This window comes from Cynocephalus volans, chromosome 1, assembly GCF_027409185.1.
Source record: "Cynocephalus volans isolate mCynVol1 chromosome 1, mCynVol1.pri, whole genome shotgun sequence".
NCBI classification, from domain to species: Eukaryota; Metazoa; Chordata; class Mammalia; order Dermoptera; family Cynocephalidae; genus Cynocephalus; species Cynocephalus volans.
In genome coordinates, this window is record NC_084460.1 from 31,579,713 (window position 1) to 31,604,611 (window position 24,899).

Here is a 24,899-nt window from a genome sequence, read left to right on the forward strand (position 1 = left end):
CTAAATGAATTGTTTGGGATTTTGGTCCTTGGTTTGTATACACTCATTGTTAATAAAGGAAGTTTAGCTTTTTGTCTGTGGGTTAGGGTTATTTTTTTTCCCAGTTCATCATTTGTGAAAGTGTCCTTTAATCTGTGCTACATAGTGTTCATTTCAAGCTTTAGTTATCATTGATACAGGAGGCATTGATTGAATATTGTATTTAAGGAAATAAACTAGGCTCTGTGTCTCCCGTGTAGCAGTGGGTTACCGTTGTAGGGAAATTTCAATGTAAAGGAGTAATTTGAAGTCCTGCCAAGGTCTTTAAAATGGAATCCTATGTGAATACAGATTGCATCAGATTTTTTTATCTTAGTTTTCCTCAGTGTCCATATTGAACATATTGCCTCTACTTCTTATTATGGAAGCTGGAGATATTTTTCACATTAATGTGAAATTTCAAAACAAACTCTGCCACACCAGAGGGGTGGAGGGAAGATTGGTGATGGGGTGAGAAAGCCAGAGTAGCTCTTAGTCTTGTTCTAAGACTATACCAGAAAGTGAAACTTCAAATAGGTGGGTCAGAGTTACAGTGAAACAGGTTTTGGTTCAGTTAGGAGGAACTCTTGGACAATTCAGCCTCAAGTGGAATTGGTTTTCTCGAGCCATTGGGGAATAATTTGCTCATCTTTATTCATTCACTGCCTTGCTCCCTCACTCCTGTATTTTAATAGATAGGCCTCCTAGGGTGCCAGAGGGGAAGTTGTGCAATGGAAAGAATTCATTCAGAAATCAGGCAGACCTGAGCTTTTTGTTCTGGGAGTTGTCGCTTAGCACTTGAACTTTAGCCAAGTTACTTTAAGCCTATTTTCCTCATTTGTGATGATAAAATTATTAATAGATACTATGTAGTCCTTCCTTTGTACCAGCACTGAAGTCTTTAAATGGATTATTTTATTTAATCCTCACACACACTCCTTGGAGATAGGCACTATTATCTTTGCCATCCCCATTTTACAGAGAGGAAACATTCATAGGAGTTAAGTAATTTACATAAATTCATTCAGCTAAAAAGGGGTGGAGGGAGGGATTGAGGCCAAGCATTTAACCCCATTACGTTAAATTACATTATCTCTGTAAATGGGGGCTGGCTGTCCCCCTGCATAGAACCTAACAAATAATACCAGCTCAGTGAGTCAGTTCTATTTTGCCTTTCATGTTGGGCAAAACCTTTTCTTGTAATCTGGGAGGGCCGAGTATCAGAATATTACTTGGTATGCAAGAAGTCAGAAATAAAAGGTAGATAATTTGACATGATATTTGAGGCATGCCAAAATGAATACTTTTCTACTGATTGGATTGTATTTATATGTCAGATTTGATATCTCGTTTTCCTGGAGAGTGTTAGATAAAGCCAGTCAAACCTCTGACACTCCCTTTCCTAGGGTCCAGATACAGGTTGACTATCCCTTATCTGAAATGCTTGGCACCAGGGCCGGCCCGTGGCTCACTCGGTAGAGTGCGGTGCTGATAACACCAAGGCCACGGGTTCGGATCCTATATAGGGATGGCCGGTTTGCTCACTGGCTGAGCGTGGTGCTGACAACACCAAGCCAAGGGTTGAGATCCCCTTACCGGTCATCTTTTTTTAAAAAAAAAAAAAAAAAAAAAAAATGAAATGCTTGGCACCAGAAGTTTTTTGGATATCAGATTTTTTTTGATTTTGGAATAATTGCAGAATACATACCAGTTGAGCATCTCTAATCTGAAAATCCTACTGTACCGGACAGCTGCTCCCCCCCCACCAAAAAAAAAAAAAAAAAGCAAAACTGAAGTGCTCCAGTGAGCATTTCCTTTGAGCCCAATGTTGGTACTCAAAAAGTTTCAGATTTTGGAGCGTTTCAGATTTTGGATTTTTGGATTAAGGATGCTCAACCTGTAGTCAAAACACTCCTGCTAACATAGCTTTTCAGTTTATTAGGTTTCTGCTTTTTTAATTACAACTATCAGCCATTCCTTCCTCAATTTGATGTGCTTTGTATGTTTTCCAATATCAGCCCTTTGGAATGGGTTGTTTAATGGATAGCTCATCCTTCACATTATACTTTTCTTATGGAAAATTTCCATTGTGAAAAACTAATAAATTTAGGAAACTATTTAAGAGGAAGGAACCTATAACCTATTTTTACCTCCAGTCTTTTTTTTTTTTTTTTAATGTACATGAATTTTATTTATTTATTTTTTTTATTTTTATTTTTTTTCGTGACTGGCGCTGAGCCAGGGAGTGCACCGGTCATTCTTATATAGGATCCAAACCCGCGGCGGGAGCGTCGCTGCGCTGCTAGCGCAGCACGCTACCGAGTGCGCCACGGGCTCAGCCCTAATGTACATGAATTTTAATGTCCACTCAAAGTGGTGCAATTTTGCAGCCTGCCTTTTCACATGACATATTGCAAGCAAATTCTTTATAAGATGTAGTGGTATTATACATCAGGTGTGAGGACCCACTTCTGTGATTTTTCCACATCATTCATTCATTTTTTTTTTTTTTTTGTCTTTTTCGTGACTGGCACTCAGCCAGTGAGTGCATCGGCCATTCCTATATAGGATCCAAACCCGCGGCGGGAGCGTCGCTGCGCTCCCAGTGCCGCACTCTCCCGAGTGCGCCACGGGCTTGGCCCACACATCATTCATTCTTGGTATGGAGTAGCATACCAATGCTCTGGCATTGCTTGGGCAGTGTAGGCTGTCAAGATCCAAAGTTTTTTTTTTGTTTGTTTTGTTGGCTGGCCAGTATGGGCATCTGAACCCTTTACCTAAGAGCCACAGTTCAGTTAGGAGTTAGTCATGGGTAGCCTGCTGTATGGAGGTGGCCTGCTTAAGTGCCCTGAGAGCCCAGAGTGGTCACAACTCCACTGGGCCCTCTGATTGCATTTGGGACTTCACATATTACCCAGGAACTGTTATTTTTTTAGAGGCCACTTTTCCAATAAATTCCTAATCTAATACACTTTTTTTTCTCATAAGGAAAGTAGCTTTACTCTTTAGTTCTGACCATAAAAATAAATTTTACTCATATAGAACACGACACCCAGGCCGGCCCGTGGCTCACTTGGGAGAGTGCAGTGCTGATAACACCAAGGCCACGGGTTTGGATCCTATATAGGGATGGCTGGTTAGCAGTTAGCTCACTGGCTGAGCGTGGTACTGACAACACCAAGCCAAGGGTTAAGATCCCCTTACCAGTCGTCTTTTAAAACAAAACAAAACAAAGCAAAACAGAAAACAAAACACGACACCCAGTATCTAAAGACTTGATAAAGAAAACAAAGGAAGAGAGCACAAACACAAGACAGGATTGAGAATGGTGAGATTCAGATGGTGACTTCAGATTCAAAGACAATTAAAGAAATTAGAAGAGAATATTTTGTGGTGTTCTATTGTTCCATATTAGTAGAATTGAAAATCTGGGCTGGCTGATTAGCTCAGTTGGTTAGAGTGCAGTGTTGTAACACCAAGGTCAAGGGTTCAGATCCCCATATAGGCCAGCCGACAAAAAAAAAAAAAAGAATTGAAAATCTGGATAAAGTGGACAAATACTTAAGAAAATATAAATTTCCAGAATGGGTTCACAAAGAAATAGAAAAAATACATAGATCAAAGAAAATATAAATAGACCTTTCTTGTCTAGACTTCCAGAAGCAGGGCCAGATATCACTATCTTAGCTTTTGTTTGCTTCCTTTGTAGCATTTGAATTGCATAGCAATTACAGCTTTTAGTTATTTCACTGATCTGTTTACTGGCTAAATTTTTGTTTTCCCTCATGAGGCTGAATGCTTCTTGAGGGCAGGAACTGGGTCTCTTTTGGTCTTGACTGGACTCCTAAATAGTCTCTGAGCAAATATTTATTGAATGCATCAGCAGGTGATTGTTTTTTTTGTTGTTGTTGTTGTCGTTTTTTAAAAGATGACCGGTAAGGGAATCTTAACCCTTGACTTGGTATTGTCAGCACCATGCTCTCCCAAGTGAGCTAACCGGCCATCCCTATATAGGGATCCAAACCCTTGGCCTTGGTGTTATCAGGACCACACTCTCCCTAGTGAGCCACAGGCCGGCCCAGGTGATTGTTTTTTTAAGTTCTGAGGGGATGCCCCTCGTAGGTGTGTCCCTTGCTAATCAGTGTTGATGGAGGGTCTTTTCACAGTTCCAGAGACCATCCGATGCTGCATAATAGAGGAGGAGGAACCCATGGAGGGCACACCTGTTAGAATGAGGGCAGCCATGAAAGAGGGTACTGGCAGGGTGTCATGGAGCTTTGTGTTTTGAATAATGCCTGTTTGTTTCTTATGTGTAGTGAGTGATGCTACACTCTGGGCAGACTTTGCCTAAGTTTCATAAATATTTAATTGGCTTTTTCAGGAGAATAAAGGCAGCTCCGCTGATGACTGAAAATGACAAAGCATCCACCTAACAGACGAGGAATCAGCTTTGAAGTGGGAGCCCAGTTGGAAGCCCGGGACCGTTTAAAAAACTGGTACTTTTACATTTTTCTGTTAATTAAAGCCCAATCAGTAAAGGATTTTGCCAGCATTGATAAAGAATGATGGCCTAGGTTTTTCTGTGGTATTTTCCTGCTCCCTGACTCTTGGAAGATGAGAGGAGACTTAAGTCCAGAACTCTGAGAATGTCCTTTCTCTTTGGTGCAGGGATCCCTGTGTCAGGGAGACCATCCTATGACCCCTTGCTCATGCTTGTTTCCCCTTTTTGCCTGTTTATCTGAAGGAGTTATGGGAGAAAGAAACAAGAGTAGCTACAGGGAAGGGAAGAGTTAATTAGTGGTAGCTCTCTTGCTCTTGGCTGCCCCTCAGGATGAAGAGAGGAGAGAAAGATCAGGGATGGAAGAATGAAGAAAAGGGGTTGGTTGGGAATAGCTGGTGGGTTGTGAACACCCCCTCCTGTTTTCTGGGTGTGGCGTTGTATGGTTGAAATAGTCATCACATAGGGGCACTGTCAGGGTGAATAGATTCAGAAGCTGAGGGGTTGCAGTCACGACTGTGTTGATAACTTGTGACCTCTGCCTGGTAATTAGCCGCTTAGTGCATCAGCTTCATCTATAAATGTGGGTACTGGTAATATTGACCTCATAAGATTATTCTGAGAATCAGAAATAAATAGAATATATGGGGAAAGCCTTTAAAAACTGTAAAATGATTTTTGTGGAGGACATTCTAGGATTTGGTCATTTGTTAGTGCTCAAGCTAGGGGTGGGGACTTCAGAACTGAAACCTTTTTTTTTTTGGTAGCTGCTGGTACAGGGATCTGATCCCTTGACCTTAGTGTTACAAGGCTGCATTCTAACCAACTGAGCTAACTGGCCAGCCAGAACTCAAACCGTTTTGAGTCTCTTTTTTTGGACAGCTGGCTTGTACAGGGGTCGAACCCTGGACCTTGGTGTTATCAGCACCATGCTCTAACTAACTGAGCTAAGGGGGGGGTCAGCCTTTTTTTGGAAGTTTTTTTTTTTTAGGTGGCTGGCTGGTACAGGTATCTGAACCCTTAACCTTGGTTTTATGATACTGCACTCCAAACAACTGAGCCAACCAGCCAGCCCTCAGTATTTTTTTTAAGGCAGCTTTTGGTGCTAGAGTATAAAGGGAAGGAATTTTTTAAAAAGTTTTACTTATTTTTATTTATTTATTTTCGGTGGCTGGCTGGGACAGGGATTTAGATCCTTGACTTTGGTGTTATAACACCATGCTCTAACCAGTTGAGCTATAACTGGTAAGCCCTTTTTTTAAATTTGGAAAAAAAAATACAGTGAAATTAAGTATAGCTAATTATAAAATAATCTGTACTTGTCACTCAGAATTAATAAATATTAACATTTTAATTTTATTTGATTTATAAAATAAAAGATAAAGCATTTCTGATATCATGGAAGCACCCTTTATATTATTCCTAATTCCTTTCCTTTATTCTCAGAGGCAACCAGCATCCTGAAGTTGGTTGTATCTTTTCTGTTCATGTTTTTACCATATATGTATACATTAATTTTAAAAGTCCATATAAGTGGTATCATACTGTTTGTTTCTTTTCTGTATCTTGTTTTTTATATTCAACATATTTTTGTGATTGACCCATACTGATATTTAGAATATTCATTTTAACTTCTGTATAGTGTTCTACTGAGTGAATATACCACATTTTTATTCAGTCCTCTACTGATGGACATTTAGATTCCAGTTTTTCACTTAATACACAGTGCTATTGTGACTATCCCTGTAAACGTTTCTTTGTGCAAGAATATTTGTTGGGCAGTAGCTTTCAAACTTTTTTGACCACAACCTACAGTAAGAAATGTATTTTAAGTCCAGTACCCACCCATATACACATATAAATTTAACTGAAGCACACATTTTATGAAATAGTACTTAACCTTAACTTTAATACATGCATGATACTCTGCTAATTTTCTTCTATTTCCTTAACACACACACAAAAAGGCTGATCAAGAAGCATTAATTTGACTTTATAACCTACTATGGGTCATGAGCTCCAGTTTGATAAGCCCTGCTCGAGTGAATTCGTTGAATATTATGATATACACATTTTCAGTTTTGCTAGAAATTGCCAAGTTGCTCTCCAAAATGCTTATTCTAATTTATACTCCCACCAGTGATACATAAAACTAACTTTTTTCATATCCTTACCAAATCTTGCCTTTAGCAGACTTTCTGGTATTGCCAGTCTATTGGTTATGAAATTTTTTTTTTTCTATGTTGCCCCTATTTCTGGTGAGGTTGAGCATCTTTTTATATGTGTTTGAGCAACTTTTTACTTGCTCTTGACTATTTTCCTACTGAATTGTTTGTCTTTTTTTAGTGATTCGTGTTTTAATAATGTATTATGGATTCCAATTCTTTGTCAGTTTGTGTTGCTGAAATCTCCCCATCCATGGCTTGTCTTTTCAATCCATTTATGGTATCTTTCATTGTTTATGTTAAAGTAAAAAAAAAAAAAAAATGTATATATATATATATATATATATATATATAATAGAGAACTAATCTTTAAGAAAAGATTTTATTTGGGAAAACAAGACTGCAATCCAGGGCACACACACAGACTGGGGTAAGTCTCTGGTATGTCCAAAGAACAAAGAAAGGGTTGGGAGTTTTATCAGAGAAATGTAATGTATTGTTTTGAAAGAAGGCTCATTGGCGCTAGTGAAGTTTTTGGGAGTTGGCAGGCTTTGATTGGTGAGTGACGGTGGTAGGTAAAATTAGTCTTAGGGTCATGGCATGATGTTTGAGCAGCTTCTAGGTAAAACTGGTCTTAGAGTTATAGCAGGTTGTTTCGGCAGCTGGGTTTATAGAAAATTTTTCTTGGAGCAGGTGCTGTGTGCCCCAAGTACTTTTTCCTCCTGGCTCCTTGACTCAAATTTTTGTTTGGTTATGGCAAGAATGACCCAATTTGTATAACCAACTTTCACACACATAAACTTAAAATTTTAGATTTAAGAAGAAAAATTTCAAACTTAACTTTATGATTTTTGCTTTTTGAGACTTATATATGAAATTCTTCCCTATCAGGTAGTTAAAAAATAACTTCCTATATTCTAAAAGTTTTAAAGTTTTGCTTTTTGTAGTTAGATCTTTAATCCACCTGGAATTAATTTTATGTGTGAGATGAACTTGGTATCTAATCACTGTTTTGTTTTCACCAGATGAATAACATTAGTTCATCAGTTTTCATCAGTTGTTCCCACATCATTTATAGGATAGTCCATCCTTTCCTCACCTATTTGCAATAACACTTCTGTATAGCAAGTCCCATATTTACTTAGGTCTGTTCTTAGCTCTTTATTCTATTCCATTGATTCATGTTTATTCCTGTGCTAATAACATATCTAATTGATATTGCTTTACAATAAGTCAATATCTGATAAGACAGGTTTTGCCCCTTTGTGTTTTATTTGTTGTATTCGTAGATTTTTACTCTTTAATGTGACTTTTTGTATTATTTGTTGAATTTCTTGAAAAATGCTGTTGGAGTTTTTGTGTGTGTGTGTGTGTGTGTGTTGGAGTTTCGAAATAAATTGTACTGAATTTATAAATTAAGTTGGGGAAAATTGACATCTTTATGATAGAGAGTTTTCATCTATGAAAATATTATATGTTCACACTTATTCACATTTTCCTTTATGAATTTCCATAATGTTTTATAACCCCCATAAAGATTTTGCATGTCATCTGTTAGGTTTATTATTTATTCCTAAGTGCTTTCTAGTTTTTGTTGCTTCTGTGAATGGATCTTTTTTTTTTGGTGTTGGGCAGTACAGGGATCCGATGGATCATTTTATATTACATTTTTCTCTTTGGTTATTGCTGGTGTGTAGGAATGTTGAGGGGTTTTTTTGTTTGTTTTGTTGTTGTTAACCAAATTCAGTGTGTGTATTTTATTCAGATTCTAGTTCAAAAACAAAAGCAGACTGCTTAAAAAAGATTTGTGACATTTATGAGCTTGTTGGAAATTTGAACACCAATTAGTTATTGATATTAAAGAATCTGTTAAACAGTTTAAATTTGGAAATGATATTATAGTTATGTGTTTTTAAAGAATTTTTATTTTTTAGAGATTGTGTAGTGACATATTTATGTTGTCTGGGATTTTCTTCAAGATAATATGGGAGGGGCCGACCCCGTGGCTCACTCAGGAGAGTGCGGCGCTGGGAGCGCCAAGGCCGTGGGTTCCGATCCTAAATAGGGATGGCCGGTTAGCTCACTTGGTTAGAGCGTGGTGGTGTAACACCAAGGTCAAGGGTTCAGATCCCTATACCAGCCAGATGCCAAAAATAAATAAATTAATTAATAAATATGGGGGGATAGAGTAAGCAAAAGTGGTCATGCGTGATGGGTACCTGAGGGTTTATTGCTGTTGAGTTTTTTTGTTTTTTTTTTTAAAGATGACCGGTAAGGGGATCTTAACTCTTGACTTGGTGTTGTCAGCACCACACTCATCCAGTGAGCTAACTGGCCATCCCTATATGGGATCCGAACCCGTGGCCTTGGTCTTATCAGCACCACACTCTCCCTAGTGACCCACAGGCCGGCCCTATTGCTGTTGAGTTTTGTATGCTGGTCTTTTTTTTTTTTTTTTAAATTTAATTTTTTTTTTTAAAAGATGACTGGTAAGGGGATCTTAACCCTTGACTTGGTGTTGTCAGCACCACGCTCAGCCAGTGAGCGAACCAGCCATCTGTATATGGGATCCGAACCCGGGGCCTTGGTGTTATCAGCACTGCACTCTCCCGAGTGAGCCACGGGCCGGCCCTGTATGCTGATCTTATATCTAGAAACCTTGCTGCATTTTCATTATTTGTCCTAATGGTTCTTTGGATTTTCTATGTAGACCGACATGTATCTGCAAACAAATATTTTGCCTCTTCCTTTCCAGTCCTCATACCACTCATTTCTTTTCCTTTTTGCTTTCTTACTCCTTTTCTCTTTTCCTCCCTGCCTTTTTCCCTTCCGTGTTCATTGACCAGGACCACACCAGCATGATGTTGAATGGTGGTGATGGTAGTAGCCCTCCAGGTCTTGTTTGATTTTAACAGGAACACATCTGAGATTTCAGCATTAAGTATGATGTTCAGTGTAGGATCACGGTAGATGTGTTTAATCACATTAAGCACATTTCTGTCTATTCCTTGTTTACTGGAAGGTTTTTTGTTTGTTTGTTTTGTTTTTTTACTTGAGTGAATGTTGAATTTATTTAATGCTTTCTGGGCGTCTAATTAATTGATGATATCTATTTTTTCCCTTTAATCTATTACTGTGGTATGTGACATTAATATATTTTCTAATGTTGAATGGTTTTTGCTTGCATTACTGGATAAACCTTATTAGGTCATTTATATAATAAATTACTGGATAAAGTTTGAGATCTGTGTTCATTATACTTTTGATTTTTGATCTCTCTTCTTGTACTGTCCTTATTCAGTTTCATTTAAGTCTAGTGTTATATTTGTCTTAGAAAACGAGGAGGGTGTTTTTTTCCTTTTATTCTCTGGAACAGTTTCTTGATGCCTTGCGAAATCTTGCCTATATTCCTTTTAATATAGTAGATTTTAAACTCCTGAGTCATTTTTTTTTTCTTTAGGCATCTGGCCAGTATCAGGATCTAAACCTTTGACCTTGATGTTAACAACACTGTACCTTAACCATATGAGCTAACTGGCCAGCCCACTTGAGTCAATTTTTTTTTTGGTAGCTGGCCAGTATGGGGATCCGAACCCATGACCTTGGTGTTACAAGGCTGCACTCTAATCAACTGAGCAACTGGCCAGCCCTGAGTCAATTATTTTGATAATTATCGGTCTGCTAATATTTTTCTCTTTCTTGAGTCAGTGATTTTTTTTTTTCTTTTTCTTTTTTTGGTGGTTGGCTGGTACAGGGATTGAACTCTGGACCTTGATGTTAAATTAGACTGAGGTGTTCTGGATTAGAGTCTCAAATAGGTCCAATTACTAACTGGGTTTTCTTGATTAATTTACTTTACCTCTCCCAGCCTCAGTTTTCATGTAGGCAGAATGGGGAATTATAACTGGATTGTTATGTGGCTTAGACAGGGTCATTCCTATGTATTTTGTATTCCATATTACCAGGAAAACACAGCCATTAATTTTTTTTTCTTAATCATATCTTTATTGTCAAAATGAAAATACTGTCCGTCTTGGAAGAATTTTTAGGAGCAAAAGTCTAAAGTTAACATTTAAAAGAGAATCTTTGGGCCAGAAAAGTAATAACTAACATTTGTTGAGTGCTGGTTGTCATACACTTCATGGATCTCACTTAATCTTCCAGTTAATAATCTCAAGAAGTTTGGATGCTATTATGAGCCTCATTTTAACAATAAGAGAAAGGAGGCTCAGAGAGATGAAGTCATTTACCCAAGGTCACAGTGGTACGAGTGGAGTTTGAACCCAAGTAGACAGAGTTCATAGCCTCTCTGTGATGCCAGAATTCTCCAGAGTGCCTTAATGTTCCTGACTGCTAAATATTAAAAAAACACTGAAAAATGGATTCTGATAATGCTTGCCTGAATTTCTAATCTAGAGAAATTTCTAACTAAACATTTAATTGTTTAGTTAGATCTTTGACTTAATGCTTTTGCCAAGAATGATGGAGGGTTTGTTTTATTATCTCTAGACTGAAAGTGATTGCATTTTCACCCTGATAAGTGATTCATTTACATTACAGTAAGTAGTATTTTTGTGCAGGGTGGAGCCATATTGTGTGTGTGTTTTCTGTCCATTGAGATGAAATGTGGTGTAGGGGTTAGAGCCCAACTTTTCATCACTTATTTCCTTGTGACTTTTCATTTCTGAATCCTTGGGTTATTTATTCTTATTTTTAGGATTCTAAAGTGAGTAAGTTTCAGCTTTTTATTATGGAAATTTTCAAACATAATGAAAAATTGAGAGAACACTATGCCTTCCACCTGTATTCACTAATTTTTCTTTTTTTTTTTGGCGGCTGGCCGGTACAGAGCTTGAACACTGGATCTTGGTATTAGCACCACACTCTAACCAACTGAGCTAACCAGACAACCCTGTATTCACTAATTGTTAACATGCTCATTTGCTTTGTATGCTTATTGTAATGTAATTCATTATAATTAGCAATAATCCATAATATTTAATATCAGACCATATTCAGATTTTTCTGTTGTCCCAAGAATGTCATCTCTACCTTTTTTTTCAAACCAGGATCCAGTCAAGCTTCGCACATTACATTTTTCGTTTTTATGTCTCTTTATTTGCATTTATTTCATGATAATTCTCCCTCCCCGCTTCTTCGCCTTCATGGCATTATTTATTTATTTTTAACAGCTCTGAACAGTTGTTTTGTTCCACATTCAGGGTTGGTCACATTGTTTTCTCCTGATGATTTTAACTTGTTTCTTGTATTCTCTTATACTTCCTGAAAACTGGAAGTGAGGTCTAAACTTCAGATAAAACATTTTTTTTTCAGAGTGTTTCAGTGGTAATGCTATGTGTTTCATATTGCATCACATTGGGGGACACATAAAGCTAGGTTGTCCCACTGTTCCGTGTATCACTGGGATAAAGTAATGGCTGCCATCTCTCCCCGTTATAAAGGTATGTATTTCCCTGTGTAAGTAGTAAATAATCTGTGGGGATACTTTGGTATGTGTCAATATCCTGTCACCTCACACCATTTACCAAATGGTTTTAGCAACCATTGATAATCCTTTCCTGAATCAGCTACGACACTGGAGGTGGAAAAATAGTGATTTTCTACATCTGTCATTGTATCTATGTTTTATTAGCTGATGTAGCTGATGTTATTCTGAAATAACTTTTTTTTTTTTTTTAAGGATCACTAAGGACTAAGATTATTCAGTGGGATGTTGTAGTCAATTCCATTCATTATTCTTTTTGGTGCTAAAATTATCCCAAGTTTGGTCAGTGGGAGGCCTTTTAAATCAGCTCCTTTATTCTTTTGACACACTCCAGTTCTTGAGCATTTTCTTGTTTTCTGGCACTACTAGAAGTGCCAGACTTATCTTCTACTTTTTCTGTTCGAGACCTTGTACTCAAGCCAGTTCCCTAAGGTGGCCTGTTTCCTTTTAATAGGAAGTGGTATTTAGAAGTTAAGCTGTGGGCACTGGATGTGTGTATTGCTGCTAGAATACCATTAAGGCTTTTCAGTGGATGGAGCTAAGAAATATTTTTTGAAAGAATTGTGAGTTCATTTTAATATTTCCAGTTTAAATTTAACAATTTAAATTTAACGTTTTAACATTTTGGAATTTGTGTGTGTGTGTGTGTGCGCGCACGCGCGTGTATGTGTGTATTGCAACCCCCCAGCTTTACTGAACTACAATTGACAAAAGAAATTTATATTATTTTTCTTTTTTCTCTTATACTGAAAATCATTGTTCCTAATCATACTTTTACCAATTTGCTTTATTCTATATTATACACAAAATAGTTTCAGAGTTGCAATACCAACATTACTACCAACAACTATACTAAGTGAAGTGTAAGATTTTTTTTTTTGAAGTGTAAGATTTTTTTGACATTTAAAAAATATATAAGGATAAATTATATTTAAGGATATATTAAGAATAAATTATATTAATTCACTAAGGATAAATTTTATTTAATTCATGTTATAAGTAGGGTCCCAAATTAAATGTGTCCCTTTCTAATACTGTTACAGTCTAATTTTATTTCTAATTGTATTTTTCAAATTGTATTTTATTTTATTTTTTTGGCTGCTGGCCAGTATGGGGTTGAACCCTAGACCTTGGTTTTATCAGTATCATGCTCTATAATTTTATTTCTACATTTAAAAATATTTCTTAATATACATACAGTATATTCATTTTGTTTTGTATACATACCTGTGAGTTTTAACACATGTACAGCTTCTTGTTAACACCACCACTAACAGCATACAGAACAATTTCAACACCCTAATGACTTCTCTCATGCAACTCCTTTGCCAGTCTGTAATTATTATCATTATTATTTTTTGGCTGATCGACAAGGATCCAAACCTTGACCTTGGTGTTGTAATACCGAGCTCTAGAACCAACTGAGCTAACCAGCCAGCCATGTTTATTTGATTTGATTGTGTTGTTTACCTGTTTATCTGTCTTCTCCCACTAGAAGCAAGCTCCGTAAGGTCTAATGTGTTTGATTGGGTTTTGTAAGAAGCAAAGCAAGAGATTAATTGGGGATAACTCCTGTAGGGAGGGTGCTGGAAGAGGCTGGAAGAGCTATCAGACTGCCTTGCAAATCTGACCCCTGTGGAGGTGAGAGAGAGAAGGAAGATAGGAAGACTCTTAGACTGCAGTGCAGTTCTAAGAAGGTTTTGGCAAAGCAGATGGGGAGTCCTCAAACCAAAGTTGCTCTCAGAAGAGTCTCATATCCCAGGAAGGTCTGCCTAATTATCCCTGCTCAGTTGTTGTCTGGGAGCAGCCCCAGGGAAGTGTGGGAATGGATTTAGAGCACTGCAGCTGGAGTCAGTTGCTAAGCCCCGAGATAAGGATGTGATTGGTACCTTTTCAAGGCAGCCGCTCTAGATTAATTCTTCATATTTATAATGTCTCTACCTTTGATTTATTTTGTCTGTATTGCTTGTACAGAAGCCTGGTTTTTCTGTCATCTTTGTATACTGCACATACTGTGGTCCTGTTAAACTAATCACAATAGCAATGACAGCTAACATCAGATTTGCTATGTAATCAGGTAGGGTGCTTATTGTTTTAATTGCTTTACATAGGCTGTCTCATTTAATCCCCCACAACAATGCTCATTTGGAACTGAGGCCTAGAGGTCTCAGTTCCAAATGACTCGACCAAAGTCACAAATTAATTGGTGGTGAATCTGAGACTCACTTAGTTCTGTTTGACAACAGTGTTCTGTATACCTTACCAGAATTTGTTTGTAAATCATCCTAGCTAGTTTTTCTCAAATTTAGAGAAGGGAATTTATAAAACAGATTTAAGATTTTTAGATGTAGATTGTTAGTTCTCAAAGCAGTTTTTCTCAGATCATCTCACCACTCAGGCTGTGGAATATTGATAAAAATCTATGTTCTAATTTTGGATCTACCACTTTGGGGTGAAATTTCCACATGTTCATTTCTCTGTGCAAAGGGTAATACTGTCTTCTTTGCTTACTTCCAGGGTTACGTAGATTAATTGTCTAATGTGTGACAGGCTGCAGTTTTTGAGTAAATGCTTCTTGGTGGGCAGAATGGAAGCTGCTTGCTCTGCGGCCTTCTGCCTTCTTCCTGTCATCTGTCAAGAGCGCACCATCTGTCCCAAGCAGCAGGCTGACCTTCTCTGTTCTTGCTCTGAACACAGTGAAAAAGCTCCTTCTGTCTGTTGCTTTCTTGACTCTTTGGCACATTTCCTCTACTCTGTTTTCATTTAAGTTGATTATAGTCTTCTTCCATTTCTTGGACAAAGAATTTAAAAATCTGAGTTTCATAATGTCCTTAGATCCTTTTCTTTTCTATTTCTTTTACGTTTAGATTATTTGCACTGATCACATCTGAGTTCCTGGTTCATGCCTCTTCACTTCTTAAATCTTTTTTTTTTTTAAAGTAATCTTTTATAAGCTTTCCGCAAACATGCATTGAGTGCTGTGAGTCAGGTGCTATGCTAGGCACTATGGAATGAAGAAAAATCATATAGGTCCCTCAGGAAGTTTAGAGACGAGTGAATGTTTGACTTTGGCTTTCAGCATTGATGGCCAAGGGTTGTTAATCATATATTCTCATGCTTATGTCTTTGTTGATGATTAAACGATTTACTCTGTGCCTGGTACAAATCTAAAGGCTTTACATGTTATACCTCATTTAATCCTCACCACACCACGAGGTGGTACTTTTAATATTTCCATTTAATAGGTAAGGAAACACTGGCACAGAGCAGTTAAGTAAGTTGCTCAGAGTTACAAAGCTAATAGGTGGTGGCAAATCTGAAATTAGAATCTAGGTGTTCTGGCTTCAGAGTATGCCAGGGTATGGCTTCAATCCCCATGCTGTGTCCTGTACCTGGAACAGAGAGTAAAATCTCTGAAATTATTTATATCATGATGAGAAATTATTCTGTATAAAGTTCAGGTATAAACCCCCAGGGGTGGACAGTTAATTCTGAAAGTAGGCTTCACAAAGATGACTTTTGATGTTGTTGCTGGCTGGCTGGTATAGGGATCTGAACCCTTAGCCTTGGTGTTAATAACACCATTCTAACCAGCTGAGCTAGCCAGCCAGCCCACAAAGATAGATGAGTTTTGATGCCAAGTTATTCATTCAGTGCTAGATACTGTGGTGATTGAGACAGATCTTTAGGAGCTGATATTCCAGTGGAGGTAGATAGACCATAAACAGACTGATAGATATAGGTAATGTTAGGCAGTGATAAATGCTGGGAAGAGGAATAAGTACTGGCAAGTGGATAGAGAGTGACTGTGTGTGTGTGTTACTGTTTTATATAGAGGGTGGTTAGGGACAATTTCTCAGACAAGGAGTCATTTGAGTAGAGAGCTAAAGTAAGTGAGGGAGTGAGCCATGTGGATATACAGGGGAAAAAGTTTCCAGGCAGAGGCAATCAAGGCATAAGCCCTGAAGTAGGAGCAAGCTGGGAGGGTTCAAGCAATAGAAGGAAGGAACATGTGGCTGGAGGTTAGAGAATGAGAGGCCAGAGGTAGGAGATGTGCCCAGAAAGATCAACAGGGCCAGACTGGCCATAATAGGGGGTTTGGACTTTATTTGAAATGTGATAGGAAGTAGTTGAAAAGTTTTAAACAGGAAAGTGACTTTACCTGATTTCAGTGGCTAAAAGTGGCTGTCGTGATTGTGTGTAGAATATGTTGTAGGCAGGCATGGGCAGAAGTAGGGAGAAAAGTAAGGAGTCTTCTGTTGTTGTCCAGGTTAAAAAGCAGCGATGGAGATGATGATACATATCAGAGTCTGGGTATTCCTTGAAGGTATAGCTGACAGATTTGCTGATGATGTTGTGAGAAACAGGGAAGAGTCAAGAATGACTCACATGCTTTTGGTTTAAGTACTACTAGGTGGAATTACCATTTGCTGAAGTGGCATAGACTGCAGTAGAATCAAGTTTCAGGGGGAAGATAAGCAGTTTGGTTTTGGATATGTTAAATATGTGATTCCTTTTAGATGACCAAGTGGAGATGTTGAGTGGATGGTTAAATAACTGAGTCAAGTATTCAGGTGTGCGCTCTGGGTTAGAGATAGAAATTTGGGAGTTGATAGTAAATACATGGGAATAAAAAAAGGAATTTATTGTTTAGAGCAGTTTTAGATTCACAGCAAAACTGAGCAGAAAGTACAGAGTTCCCATATTCCCATCGTTCCCACTCGTGCACAACCTTTTCCATTTTCGGCATCCTGACCAGAGTGGTACATTTGGGTTTGCTCTTAGTGTTGTATTTCTTATGGGTTTTGACAAATGTATAATGACATGTATCTACCATTATAGTATCATATAGAGTAGTTTCACTGCCCTAAAAATCCTCTGTGCTTCACCTATTCGTCTCTCCCTGTCCTCCAGCCCCCGGCAACCACTGAATTTTTTACTTTCCATAGTTTTGCCTTTTCTGGTTTTTTTGTTTGTTTGTTTTTTGGCAGCTGGCCAATAAGGGGATCCATGCCCCTGACCTTGGTGGTATCAGCACCATTCTCTAACCAACTGAGCTAACTGGCCAGCCCCAGTTTTGCCTTTTCCATAACGTCATATAGTTGGATATACATACAGTATGTGGCCTTTTCAGATTGGCTTCTTTCATTTAGTAATATGCATTCAGGGTTTCTCCATGTCTTTTCATGGTTTAATAGCTTATTTCTTTTTAGTGCTGCATAATACTACATCGTCTGGATGTACCACAGTTTGTTTATGCATTCACCAGTACTGAAGGACATCTTGGTTGTTTCTAAGTTTTGAATTATGAATAAATTATGAATAATAATAAATAAAGCTGCTATAAACATTCGCGTGTAGGGTTTTGTGTGGACATAAATTTTCAACTCCTTTGGGTAACTACCAGGGAGTGTGATTGCTGGATTGCATGTTAAGAGTATGTTTAGTTTTGTAAGAAACTACTGGGCTTGCTGGTTAGTTAGCTCAGTTGGTTAGAGTACAGTGTTGTAACATGAAGGTCAGGGGTATTTCAGAGTGGGGATACCATTTTGCATTCCCCCAAGCAACAAATGGCAGTTCCTGTTGCTCCACATCCTTACCAGCATTTGGTGATGTCTGTGTTTTGGATTTTTGCCATTCTAATGGGTGTGTGGTGGGTCTAATTGCTTTAATTTGCAATTCCTTAGTGATATATGATGTTGATCATCCTTTCATGTGCTTTTTTTTGTCATCTGTTTATCTTTTTTGGTGAGATGTTTGTTCAGGTCTTTTGCCCATTTTTAAATTGGGTTGTTCATTTTCTTATTGTTGAGTTTTTTTTTTTTTTTTTTAAAGATGACCGGTGAGGGGATCTTAACCCTTGACTTGGTGTTGTCAGCACCACGCTCTCCCAAGTGAGCCAATTGGCCATCCCTATGTAGGGAACCGAACCCGTGGCCTTGGTGTTACCAGCACCACACTCTCCCTAGTGAGCCATGGGCTGGCCCTATTGTTGAATTTTAAGAGTTCTTTGTGTATTTTGGATAACAGATCTTTATCAGATATATCTTTTGCTAATACATGGTATTTAAGTCCATAAGGCTAGATGAGTTCATCTAGAGGCATACTGTCCAAAACAGTAGCCACTAGTCACATGTAGCTATTTAAATGAAATTAAAAATTCTGTTTCTCAGTCACACTATGTACAATTTCAGTGCTCAATATCTACATGTGGCTAGTGGCTCACATATTGGAGAGTGGAGATACAGAACATTTCCATCATCAGAGAAGCTTCTATTAGATAGCACTGATCTAGGAAGTGAGTATAAAGAACCCTGGAGCCTTCCAGTATCTAAGTGTTAGCAGATGAAGAGGAATCAGCAAGAGTCTAACAAAGAACGACGACTGAGGCAGGAGGAAATCCATGAGGAGGGTGTCCAGAGGCCAAGTGGAAAAAGCATTTCAAGGAGGAGTGAGTAATCACCTCAGTCTTGTTATGCTTGTGGGTCAGGTAAGATGAGGATCAAGTAACTGCTGATTTTGTAACAGGGTTGTATGGATGACTGTATTAGTCCATTTTCTTTTGCTTATAACAGAGTACCTAAAACTGGGTAATCTATAAAGAAATAAAATTTATTTTATAGTTTCAGAGACCGGGAAGTCCATGGTCCAGGGGGGCGCATCAGGTGAAGACCTTCTGTGTGGGAGCTTTGTAGAGTCTCATGGCAACACTGGGTATCACGTGGTGAGATATCAAAAGAGCTCTCTCATATGCTCCTTATAAAGCCACCAGTCCACACCCATGAAAACTCATTACTACATGAATTGATTAATCCGTTCACAAGTGCACAGTCCTCATGGTCCTATCACCTTTTGAAGGCCGCACCTATTAAACATCATAATTGGATTTCCCACCCTTTTAACAACGTTACAGTGGGGATCAAGTTTCCAACACATGAACTTTGGGGGACACATTAGACCCATAGTGACCTTGACAAGAGTTGTTTTAATGGGAGCAGTGGGCTCAAAAGCCTGATTGGCATTCATTTAAGAGACAAGTGGAGAGGAGGAGAGATTGTGATGTGTTCAAGTGGAGGGATTGGCTGTTGATAGGAGCAGATAGTTCATCAGAAAGGGAAGGGGGGAGACTATTAGAGGAGGTAATGAGAGCATATATATATATTTTTAATTGAAATACAATTTACATATAATAGAATTAACTCTTTTCAGAGTACAGTTCAATGAGGCTTACCAAATTCATACAATCATGCAAGCACCACTGCAATAAAGACATAGAGCACTTTTATTCCCTCGAAATTTCATTGTTTCCTTTTGTAGTCAGCCCCTCCTTCTACCTCCAGCCCCTTTTACCTGCTGATCTGTTTGCTGTCCATATAGTTTTGCCTTTTCCAGAATGTCATATAATGGAATCATATGATATGCAGCCTTTTGGGTTTGGCTTCTTTCACTTATCATTTTTTTTTTTTTTTTTTTTAAGATGACCGGTAAGGGGATCTTAACCCTCGACTTGGTGTTGTCAGTATCACGCTCACCCAGTGAGCTAACTGGCCATCCCTATATGGGATCCGAACCCATGGCCTTGGTATTATTAGCACCGCACTCCCGAGTGAGCCACGGGCCGGCCCTTCTTTCACTTATCATAATGCATTGGAGATTCATTCATATTTTTGCATGAATCAGTAGTTTGTTCCTTTTATTGCTGAGTAGTATTCTATTGTGTGGATGTACCACAGTTTATCTATTTACCTGTTCAAAGACATATTGATTGTTTCCAGTTTTTGGTTAATATGAGTAAACATTTACATGCAGGTTTTTGTGAGAACATAAGTTTTTATTTCTCTTGGGTAAATATCAAGGAGTGGGATTGCTAGGTCACATGGTCTCCAGCAATGTATGAGAGTTTGGTTGCTCTGCATCCTTGCCAGTGCTTGGTGGAATTCTTTTTTTTAATCCTTTTTTTTTTTATGGATCTCACTGATATGGAGATCTGAACCCTTGACCTTGGTGTCGTAACACCATGTTCTAACCAACTGAGCTAACTGGTCAGCCATCTTTTTTATTATTGTTTTTAAAAATCAAGATATAATTCACATACTGTAAAATTTACTCTTTGAAATTATACAATTCAGTGGTTTTTAGTATTATTCACAAAGTCGTACAACCATCACCACTGTCTGATTCCAGAACATTTTTATCACCCCAAAAAGAAACCCCATTCCCATTAACATTTACTCTCCATTTCCCCTCAGCTCTCCCAGCCCGAGGCAATCACTAATTTACTTTCTGTCTCTATAGATTTGCCTATTCTGGACATTTCATAGAAACAGAATCATATGATATGTGTTCCTTTGTGACTAGCTTCTTTCATTTAACATGGGATTTTCAAGATTCATCTGTGTTGTAGCATATATCAGTACTTCATTCCTTTTTATGGATGAATAATTCCATTGTATGGATATACCATATTTTGTTTACTTATTCATCAGTTGATGACCATTTATTTGCACTTTTTCACTTTTTGGCCATTATGAATAAAACATTTCTGTAATTTTGTTCATGGACATGTTTTCGTATCTCTTGGGTATATACCTAAGAGTGGAATTGTTGGGTCATGCGGTAATCTATGTCGAACCTTTTGAGGGACTGCCAAACTGTTTTCCATGGCAGCTGAACCATTTTACATTCCCATCAGCAGAGGGGATTCTTTTTTGATTCCTTTTATTTTTTAATGTAATTTTTTTTTTTTTTGTCTTTTTGTGACCGGTAAGGGGATCGCAACCCTTGGCGTGGTGTCGCCTGCACCGCACTCAGCCAGTGAGCGCACCAGCCATTCCTATATAGGATCCGAACCCGCGGCGGGAGCGTTGCACTCTCCCGAGTGCACCACGGGGCCGGCCCTATTTTTTAATGTAATTTTTAATGTACATTGGGTTTGAAGAAAGAAGATAAGGTATGAAATATTTGGGAGAGAATAAGGATTGGATGGCTGAATTGTGGTAGGATTGCTGGTGCCATCAAGTGCCACCAAGGGCCCATTGGATGATGGTGGTCATGGAGTTTTAAAAATAAGCTTTAAATTGTATAATAGTTTTAGATTTATAGAAAAATTCCAAAGATAACACAGAGTTCCCATATATTACACACCCAGTTTCTGCTACTGTTAATATCGTACATTAGTAAGATACAAATGTAAGATACATTTGTTACAATTAAAGAACCAATATTGGTTTATTATTGTTATTATTATTAATTTATTTATTAGTGGCTGGCCAGTACGGGGAACTGAACCCTTGGCCTTGGTGTTACAAGCCTATGTTCTAAGCGACTGAGCTAACAGACCAGCCTTGGTTTATTATTATTAACTAAAGTCTGTACTGTATTCAGGTTTCCTTAATTTTTCCCCAGTGTCCTTTTTCTGTTCTAGGATCTCATCTAGGATACAAAATTACATTTAGTGGTCATGTCTCTTTAGGCTGATTTTGGCTATGACACTTAATCAGATTTTCCTTGATTTTGACAGTTTTGAGGAGTGCTAGTCAGGTATTATTTTGTAGAATGTTCCTCAGTTGGAATTTTTCTGATGTTTTTCTCATGATTAGACTGGGGTATTCGGGAGGAAGATCATAGGGATAAAGTGCATTGTTAGCACCTATCAAAAGTAATTACTGTCCACATGACTTACCACTGTTGATACTCACCTTGATCACCTGGCTGAGGTAGTTTGTCAGGTTTCTGCACTTAAAGTTTTTTTCCCCTCTTTCCCATATATTCTGAAAGGAAGTCACTATGTGTGGCTCACACTTAAGGAGTGGAAAGTTTTGCTTCACTTCTTTGAGGGAAGAGTATCTACATAAATTATGTACACAGGAAATTTTCTATTCACCCCCATTTATTTATTTATTCAATTTATTCAATCATTTATGTTTGTCTGGACACAAATAATTATTTTATCCTTTGGGTTATAATCCAATACTACTTTATTTTGTTGCTCGTATTGTTTCATTGGAACCTCTTTCAGTTGGCCTCTGTGTCCTTTTGACATACTCCATTCATTATTGTGTGTGTGTGTGTTTAATTAACACTTTCTTATTTCTGGCACTGTGAGTTATTCCAGGCCCATCTTGTATATTTCTGGCCCCAATCCTAGAATCAGCCATTTCTCTGAGCAGGCCTGGTTCCTTTTATTGGAGAATGGGATTAGACCCCCAAATCTGGGTTCCAGCTGTGTTCATTGTTACTGAGGGGTTGTTGCTTCTAGCCCCTGAATTTTTGGATTTTTTTTTAGTAAAAGATATACCTTTATTGTTTTTTCTCATTATAATAGTATTAAGTGCTTGCTGTAAAAAGCAGTCAAGTGTCACAGAACTCAAGAGGTTGAAAAACTTTAGAGCCCCTTGGCTCCTCCCTTCCACGTCCTCATCCAGTCTATCAGCTAATAATTTCAGCTCTACCTTCTGAATTTATCCTGACTCTTGACATTCGCTGCCACCTTCATCCTCCCGCCCTGGTCCAATCTCCTATCGTGGATCTTCTGGAGCTTGGCAGTAGCCTCCTAACTGGTCTTCTTTGTCCATCTGTACTGTTCCACCTCCTTAGCCTTTTCTCACTCAGCAGCCACTGGTAGGTCCTGGATTTTTTTTTTTTTTTTTGCTGCTGGCTGGTACGGGGGAGGTCCTGGATTTTTATAAAAACTTTTTTGATACCAGTTTTCATGGCAGTTTTCAGATGTAAGACATTGAAGTAAGAAGACAGCAAAGATGCTACTCTTAGTTTTTTATTTTTTGGCAGCTGGCTGGTATGGGAATTGAACCCTGGACCTTGGTGTCATCAGCACCATGCTTTAATCAACTGAGACTATTCTTATTTTAAAAAGACTTTTTATTGAGGTATAATTTATAGTAGAGTGCACAGATTTTAAGTATCTTGGTGCGCTTTTACACGTCAATACACCTCTGTAACCACCATCCAAATCAAGATAAAGACCATTTTGGGCACCCCAGGAGACCTTTTGTCCCCCGCATCTAGTCATACAAGCTCTCCCCCTCCCTCCAAAGGGAACCCCTTTTTGCAGTCATTTATTTATTTAAGAACTAGGTATATTTTAATATCTTCTGAAAATTGGTGGGGACAGAAAGAAGGTCAGGGCTTTATCATAGAAGGACCTGAAGAATTCAACTCAAGAAAATGACCATAAATTCCCAAGTCAAGTCACCACTATTTTCTGTAACTACAGAGTGACAGCTGTGGAAAGGGAGCTCCAGCACGCCAGGCAGCATCAGCATGTCTCAGTGTCTTCATTTCTGTGGCCATTTTATCAGTTAGCAAGGGACATAATAGTTTCTGAGGCTGGGAAGTCCAAAATCCATCTGGTGGTGATGACAATGACCCAGGGGTCTCACATTGCAAGATAGTAGAAGCAGAGAGAGCAGAGAACGCAGTCATTTATTTAATGTGAGGCCCATCAGCATGTTGAGTGTTTTCTCCAGCCATATTCAGCTGCCTGGATGTGGGAGTGGAGAGTCTGATATAACCAGGGTTGGGAGGCAGTTATGATGGAGAGAGGGGTGAGGGAGTTGAGGGTGTATGCTAGGAAGTGAGATTAAAGAGTGAGAAGATTGCCAGGATGAGAGTGAGGGTGGGAGCAGACAGAAGGAACAACGTCAGCAAAAGTATTCAGGGCTTGAAAGGACATGGTGCGTCTGAGAATCCACAGAGGGAACAGATCAGGAGTGGTGGGAGATGGAGCTAAAAAGGGAGATTTTAAGCCGAGGAGAGACATGTTCCGATCCCTGTTAGGAACAGAAAAGTGGTAGTTTTCATTCAGTCACCAAATATTTACTGAGTGGCTCTGTTTCAGACCTTCTGCTGGGCAGTGATAGAAAGGTTTAGGAGTCATCTGTACATACTGACTGTTCAGTTGTTGCTGGTGAAAAATGATTGGAATAGAAAGGAAAGATGAATTCAAGATATTTCCTGAGTTAAGTGTAGTGTTGGTAATTCTGAGCTCAAGGGTTCTGTTCCCTGTATTGGCCACCTGCCAAAAAAAGTGCATATATATTTCCTGAGTTAGAAGTGTCAGATGTTGATTAATGGAAGTGGTAAAGGGGTAGGGAAAGAGTTAAGGTGTCCAAAACAGCACATTTTCCTGCAGCTTAATAGTCAGCCCTTTGTTTTTCACTAAATATATCTTCCATCCCCATCCCCTCTCCAGCAAAGGCTGTGATGGCTTAGAATGTTACTTTTGTGCATTGAAGTCTTTTGCTTCTGGTATGTGCCCTGAGCCAGGAATAGAGGCATGCTTTGATTCCTGAAGTAAAAAGAGTGCCGTATGTTTGCAGAAAGGCTATTTATATAGGGAAGAATCTGGAAGCAGCCTGAATGCCCAATCCTGGGAGGAAAGTTTAGGCAAATTCTGGGGTAACTACTAGCTAGACTATTAGGTGACTAGTACAAAAGACACCTCTGTGAATGTGTGCCACTACGAGGATATTTCCATTTGGAGTCAGATTAAGAACAGAAGGCTGTCACTGGGTTTAGAGTTAGAAGATTTGGATACTGATCTTGGATATTCCTCTTCCTAGTCACTTTCTTTTTAGGCTCCACTTCCACAAATTTAAAATGGGTGGAGTGATGATAATAACTCCTTAAGTCCTCATGGGATGGTTATAAAAATCAAGTGAGAGAGTTTATAAACTATCTATTACCTATTATT

The 24,899-nt window shown here is 38.4% G+C and overlaps 1 protein-coding gene across 3 annotated transcripts in view; it reads left to right on the forward strand.

Annotated features, from left to right (window-relative positions):
• PHF20 (PHD finger protein 20) overlaps nucleotides 1-24,899 on the forward strand; it is a 148,207-nt gene that overhangs the window by 15,865 nt on the left and 107,443 nt on the right. For all 3 annotated transcript variants that reach the window (XM_063101036.1, XM_063101043.1, XM_063101038.1), the window contains exon 2: nucleotides 4,400-4,514. In XM_063101036.1, the coding sequence (XP_062957106.1) occupies nucleotides 4,432-4,514 (83 nt within the window). In that variant the 5' untranslated portion in view covers nucleotides 4,400-4,431. The remainder of the gene's footprint in view (nucleotides 1-4,399; nucleotides 4,515-24,899) is intronic.